Source organism: Pyxicephalus adspersus, chromosome 12 (assembly GCF_032062135.1).
Source record: "Pyxicephalus adspersus chromosome 12, UCB_Pads_2.0, whole genome shotgun sequence".
Lineage (NCBI taxonomy): Eukaryota > Metazoa > Chordata > Amphibia > Anura > Pyxicephalidae > Pyxicephalus > Pyxicephalus adspersus.
In genome coordinates, this window is record NC_092869.1 from 72,118 (window position 1) to 79,167 (window position 7,050).

Here is a 7,050-nt window from a genome sequence, read left to right on the forward strand (position 1 = left end):
CATCCCAGGGCCGTATAGCCGGAACAGTAGGTAGCTGGATTTGGGCATAGGGTTATGGGTGCGGTCAGAGTGGGAATAAATCTTCAAAGTGAATCGTAGATGAAAAGCAGAATTAGAGAGAAATGAGATGAAAGTTTTGAGCGTCATTTGACTTCCTTCTCTTCCCCCTGTGGAGAATGAGATCCTCAGACAATTCTAAGTAGAAGATATAAAGCATGGCATCAGTGGGAGGAAGTCACCTGGACAGGTGTCCCCCAATGTCTGCACCTACCTAAAACCACACACCTCACTTGTTCACTCTGCAAAGGAATTGTCACTCAGCCCAGTGAATGATGGGAAAATTCAGTCTGCAAAGAACAGCCAATGATATGTCAGGAATAACAGATCTTTCTGTGGAAGTGATTGGATGGAACCAGCAGAGCTTCCACTCATTTAATAATTTGATATTTCCCCATAATGTGTGAATTCTATAATAATGTGTCCCCATGTCTTTTATTACAACATGGCTCATCCCTCCTTTCACCCACAGAGAATGAGCCCAGGAAGGTGGACCTCATGTCTATGTCACTGGTGTCAGTCGGGGTAGTGACTGCCGTCCTGCTGGTCATCCTGGTGATAACAGTTGTTCTGGTCAATCGCCATCATAAGAAGAAGACAAAGAGACTGTCTGAGAAAATGTAAGATCCAGGAGCAGATGGCAGTGGGAGGGGAAGGTACAACCTGGGCAAAATGGGAGGTGGGGAAGGCACCAGGGGCAGATTAAAGGGGGAGGTACAACCAGGGGCAGATTAAAGATGGAGAAAGCACAAGGGGCAGGTGCAAGAGGGAGTAAGCACCACAGCAAAATGACAGGTGGAGAAGGCACCAGGGGCAGGTGGAAGGGGAAAACCCCACCAAGGGCCAGTGGACAGTGGGGAAAGCAACAGGGGCAGAAAGGAAAAGGGGGAAAGCACTAGGGGCAGATGGAAGGGGGAGAAAGCACCAGAGCAAAATGGGGGGTGGAGAAGACACCAGGGGCAGGTAGATGGTGGAGAAAGCACCAGGGGTAGGTGGAAGGTGGAGAAAGCAACAGGGGCAGATGGAAGAGGGAGTAAGCACCAGGGCTAAATGGGAGGTGGAAAAGGCACCAGAGGATGGTCGAGAAAGCCCAAGGGGTGGGTGGACAGTGGTGAAAGGATCAGGGGTAGGTGGAATGGGGAGAAAGCACAAGGGAAAGGTGGAAGGGAAAAAACCCACCAAGGGACGGTGGACAGTGGGGAAAGCAACAGGGGCAGATAGAAAGGGGAGAAAGCACCAGGGGCAGAAGGAAGAGGAGGAAAGAACCAGGGGCAGGTGGAAGGTGGAGAAACCACCGGGGGTAGGTGGAAGGGGGAGAAAGCACCGGGGGTAGGTGGACGGTCGAGAAAGCACCAGGGGTAGGTGGAAGGTGGAGAAACCACCGGGGTAGGTGGAAGGGGGAGAAAGCACAGAGGGGCAGGTTGAAGGGGCAAATTCAACCAGAGGAAGATAGGAAGAGATTTCACAGCCAAGGGCAAATGACAAAGGTAGGTACAGCCAGGGGTAGATAAGATAAGGAAATACAACCGAGGACAAATATAAGGGAAGATGAAATATTTTGTTTTCTAGTGAGGAACTTTCTACGTTATCACGGCAAGCATCAAGGAGAAGACTTTCCACCTCGGCCAGCACAGATACCCGGATGCAGGTGAGGGGAGGCCACTTGGACCACAATCATTTAGCAAACTTTATACACAACTAAATGACCTTAAGTACTCACCTTCTAAATGTGTATAATATTTTAATGTGTTTAGTAACCTACTGTACCAAACAGCAATTCTGATTGTAACAATACCTGCTGTCCTCTCTCTTTTCAGCTGGAAGAAAGTCTACATATGAGACATCACCCTGACAGCTTGAGAGACCCCAGTATTAGCTCAATAATGGTAAAAATTCTGTCCTATCCATAGATACCCCATCTGATAGCAGGACATGGTGTGTCTGATGTCACCCCCTGGTGGACACAAAGCTAATTGACATGTTTCTTTAGCAGGTGTATAGAATCTGTCTTTAATTTCATTTATTGTACATAAGATTAATCACAAATGGTGTTGGTATACAGCATGAACAGATATTTTATTATTATAATATTATTAAATATAAGATATTTTTAATAACAGTATTATTTAGAAAAGGTTATTGGCAATAAAATATAATGCAGCAAAGATTTATATTCATAGAAAATTTCCCAAATTGGTGCAAGGTGGTAACCATATCTCGTCAGTGACTTTTAATGATCATGATATTTATTACATTGTAAAGACTGCATCAGCAGAACACCAGGAAAATATTACAGTGAGTGCAATGTTCAACTTTAACACTGATTGCTGGACTTCATCAAAACATAAAGTTGTCCATAAATCTTACTATGTTTTTATTGAAATTTCTCATTTTTACACATTACACCTAAAATGTGACTGATTTAAAGCTTTACCATTTCTTTGGATTATTTCCCTCTTTGTTTCAATACATTCTAAGCCCAATTTTTGTCCCTTGGCAGGGGGAAGATGTAGATCGACGCAGTTACTCCACCCTAACCACAGTGCGGGAGACAGAGACCCAGACCGAGCTCCTGTCCACAGTACCAGATGAGGAGGTAAAGGAGGAAAGCGAAGGTGAGGAGGAAGGCATGGATGAGAAAGATTTGGAGCTAAGTGACCGGGGCAGCACTGGAGTCATGGAGAATCAACCATTTATCAAACAAGGAATGACACATTTCTATCAGGAGAATGGGACCTTACGTGCCAAGCCAAGTACAAATGGGATCTACATCAATGGCAGAGGACATCTTGTATAACTGGACCCCCCCTCCGCTTCCGAACTGTATGTCAATGGCAGAGGACATCTTGTATAACTGGACCCCCCCGAACTGTATGTCAATGGCAGAGGACATCTTGTATAACTGGACCCCCCCCTCCGCTTCCGAACTGTATGTCAATTACAAAGGACATCTGGTGTAACGGGATCCCCCCCACCCCCAAATTCTACATCAATGACAGAGAGTACCATGTGTATTTGAACCCCCCCAGACTGTAAATCAGTGGTATAGGGAACTGGCATACCTGGGCCCTTGAGACTATATGGAAGAAGGATAAGGAGCCAAAGACTGACGCCTTCCTGCCACATTGGTGGCCAACATCATACCACCATCTTCCTGTATTATCACCGATGGAAGCTGCAGTGCCCATTGTTTTTATCCCACATGAAGCCATACAGGGCAGTCAGTATTACTCCGGTTATATTGCTGGTGCAATGGAGATTTTATGCCTTTATAATGGAACTGACTGACTTGTCTGGATTATTTGCTGATCTTGTAAAATACTGAAATGATTGTGGACCCAGCTAATGAACGTACAATATCTGTATGCTGGATATCCTCGTGTGCCATAGGCTGAACATACTGCCGGATGGGAGCTGCACCATGACATGGACTTTTTATGTTTAATAAATCTCCGACCTAGCAGTTTGTCTCCCAGAGGGGTAAAGGGGTCTCCCCATGGAAGGGTCATAGAGGGGTCCCTCAGCATATTCTATTTTTTTTTTTTTTTTGCTGTCTGTGTCCCTTTTAAATGTAAATCTCTCTAAAATAAGTGGAAATCCCACCTCACTGGGAGAATTCTTCTCATAGGAAGAGATCTCCTTTACTTCTGTTTTAGTGACAGCCATAGAATTTTGGATTTCACCAACATTGGTACAAGCTGTACAATGGGGACACAAATGGCAATCTGACAATATTTGGGCAATATCGATATTGTGGCTGTGTGACATGTGAGCCCTTGTGGGCCACACCAGTTGTTACATAAGGTGGGCCCATGGATAACTCATCTAACATGGCTTTACCTCTCCTATCTATTGGTGTCTTCATTAAGTTCATAGAAGGGCCCCGACCACACACAGAACCCCCTCTGGAAGTGAAAATGCTAATTGGACCCTATAACAATGATATTTGTACTGTGTAATGAATTCTAATGAGAAGCATCTCCAGGCAGCTAGATTTTGTATATTCTGCAGAGGAAATGAAGGGGCATTAACACTCCAAAGAGGAACTGACATTCTCCCGTATGACTCAATAATGGAGAATGCATTGTGAAAGAGACCCGGAGGGGCAGCAAATGGAGGGACCATCTTAGAAAACATTGGTAATCTTTTTATATGAGGTGGGAGAAGAGTTTACTGCTTATGAGAGGGAGAGTGGCTATGAATGGGGTCATTCAATGGGCCACAAAGAATGTGTCTGACCCCAATATGGAGGACTGAGATGGTGCCCAGACACTACCGTGTACATAGCTCTGTAAATGAAGTTGCAGCTCATTTTCTATGGAAACATTGAAAGTCAGGAGACTGTATTTATATGGAATGTATATATTTTATACTTGCTGTATTTATATAAAGGTATAGGGAATTGAACCGGCATCCCAAGGAAACCTATTGTATAAAAGTCATTGTTACTTGAAGCTGATTGTTTGTAAATCAGAAATAAGTGGATGGAGAATGCGTCTTGTGTCATTTTTTTCACATATGGCTGCATGTGCCTGACTAGCCAGAATATTACCCATCCAACACGGGCACAACAGGGGAGATACCAGGTGTGGAAAGGGGGGGATGAATATACTAAAGGGGGGTAGAGGGGTATACTAGGTAAAAAATAGAAAGTAAGAACATACATGATGCAGAAAGGCCAGCAGCATACTAAGTGTAGGAAAGGGGGAGAAAATACCAAATTGTCTGTAGGTAGGAAGGAGAAAAATATAGGGGGGCATGCCAGAAAAAGAAGGTGCATACCAGGAGATGTAATATACTGGGGGGACACATAGGAAGGAGGGGCATACTGCACTGGGTGCACAAACGGGTAGGTGGGCCACAGCAGGGCAAAGGGCTATACCAGGGGCAGAATGGGGAGGAAGGATCATATTGGAAAAGCTGAAAAAAGGGGAAGAACCTATTAGTTTAATTATTAATAAAAAAAACATATTTGTAACATATTTGAACCATTACAAATGTATTGCACCCATAAAACCACCAGAAACCTCATTGCCTTTCAGGAAATAGCCCTTCCAGTTCATGAAAATAGCTACATTTTGCGGGAACTTACCAAAGTTCATAAAAAAATATGATAAAGTGAAAATTTTTTATTTGCCTTTCTCTAGTTTCCAGCCAATAAAGCTAAGAAGATGGCAACCACGTGAAACTCTATGGCTGTAGGACTGGAAATATGTACACAAGCAAACAAATCACAAAGAGGAACTCCAAACATTCAGCGTGTTTAAAAGGTGTGAGTAGAATTATTTGAAATCAAACTTCCTATAGCACAAGGAAGCCAATCGTCTATCATGTTTCAGTTACCTAAAGAAAGAGAGGGTGAAGTTAGGGGCTAAAGGGATGGTAAGAAGGTGACACGGGACGCCAGTGTAAGTACCTGAATTAGGAACATGTTAGCAGGTATAGCACATTGAAAGTATATCAGTTGTGTAAGAAGATCTTTGGATATCATTTATCATCAGGAAGTCTGCCTCAAAAAAAGGACAGAAAACTCTAACACTTAATTTCCTGGATACAGCCTGTGATTGACCATGCCATGGCCATGGAGGACCACTCCATAATGATTGGGGTAGGAGCAGCCCTGTTTGATCTGTGAACATGTTGTACAATTTGGGTGATGCTCTACACAGGATGTGGTTTTTAAGACACCAGCTCGAGCTTCCTCTAAACCTTCGATCAGAACATTCAGAGTAGAGATGCTGCAGGAGGAGTTAGTTCAACTCGATTCACGTCAGGGCTGGTAATCATTTCTGTAACACAACTGCTTCCTCCACCCGACCACTTCCTTTAAATATCAAATTTGTGTTCCTAATCTGCACAAAGTCAGTGAGGAGAGTCGTGCCATTAAAGCGGGTCTAAGGTATGGACCAGAGACCCTCAAAGTGGTTTTGGTGACTCTGTAGGGCAACGTCAAAAGGCAACCATGTCACTCGCCATGAAGGCCCGGCAGAAGGTGAAGAAGAAGATAGTGAAGGACAAAGTGTTTGGGTGTGATCTGATGGAGCATCTGCAACTGTCAGGTCAAGAGGGTAAGTTACTTCCTGTACATAAGCTGGACGACAGCTGAGGGTTAGGATAGAGTAAATGGATGAATTAGATTTTTTATTCACAACCCTTGGACATGAACTATGACTGCTGCCATAAATAGCAGACATGACCCTGTATGTACAAATCATTCTTACATTAGGTGGGCTTACGTCACAATGTCTGTTCAACATCGCTGTACACAAGAAAACTCTAAAAAAGTTCCCTTCAAAGATATTCTGGAAAAGTGTTAGTTGTCAGCCTAGGACAGTGAGTCATGAGAAGGTTCAAAATAAAGAAAATGAGTGCAGGAAAGGTAAATAATCTGACACGGGTAACACTTGTGTTCCTGGCTTTAGGTTTCCTGTAGACCCCGATGTTTGGGATGTACAATGATCATCATACACACACGGGTATGACAACAATTGTTCCTGGCTTTAGGTTTCATGTAGACCCCGATGTTTGGGATGTACAATGATCATCATACACACAGGGGTATGACAACAATTGTTCCTTGCTTTAGGTTTCATGTAGACCCCGATGTTTGGGATGTACAATGATCATCATACACACAGGGGTATGACAACAATTGTCCCCGGCTTTAGGTTTCATGTACACCCCGATGTTTGTGATTTAAAATAGTCATCATACACACAAGGGTATGACAACAACTGTGCCCGGCTTTAGGTTTCCTGTAGACCCCGATGTTTGTAATGTACAATGATCATCATACACACACAAGTATGACAACAACTGTGCCCGGCTTTAGGTTTCATGTACACCCCGATGTTTGTGATTTAAAATAGTCATCATACACACAAGGGTATGACAAGAATTGTTCCCGGCTTTAGGTTTCCTGTAGACCCCAATGTTTGTGATGTACAATGATCATCATACACACAAGGGTATGACAACAATTGTCCCCGGCTT

At 43.7% G+C, this 7,050-nt stretch overlaps 2 protein-coding genes across 2 annotated transcripts in view; both read left to right on the plus strand.

The window, feature by feature from the left end:
• Positions 1-2,923, plus strand: part of NECTIN4 (nectin cell adhesion molecule 4) — a 29,043-nt gene extending 26,120 nt beyond the window's left edge. Inside the window, exons 6-9 of the mRNA XM_072427897.1 lie at positions 530-677; positions 1,627-1,705; positions 1,875-1,943; positions 2,558-2,923. Coding sequence (XP_072283998.1) covers positions 530-677; positions 1,627-1,705; positions 1,875-1,943; positions 2,558-2,854 — 593 coding nt within the window. The 3' untranslated portion in view covers positions 2,855-2,923. The remainder of the gene's footprint in view (positions 1-529; positions 678-1,626; positions 1,706-1,874; positions 1,944-2,557) is intronic.
• A 2,910-nt stretch (positions 2,924-5,833) lies between these two features.
• The window catches only part of ARHGAP30 (Rho GTPase activating protein 30), an 18,648-nt gene continuing 17,431 nt past the window's right edge, over positions 5,834-7,050 (plus strand). Inside the window, exon 1 of the mRNA XM_072429021.1 lies at positions 5,834-6,125. Within this exon, the coding sequence (XP_072285122.1) occupies positions 6,020-6,125 (106 nt within the window). The 5' untranslated portion in view covers positions 5,834-6,019. The remainder of the gene's footprint in view (positions 6,126-7,050) is intronic.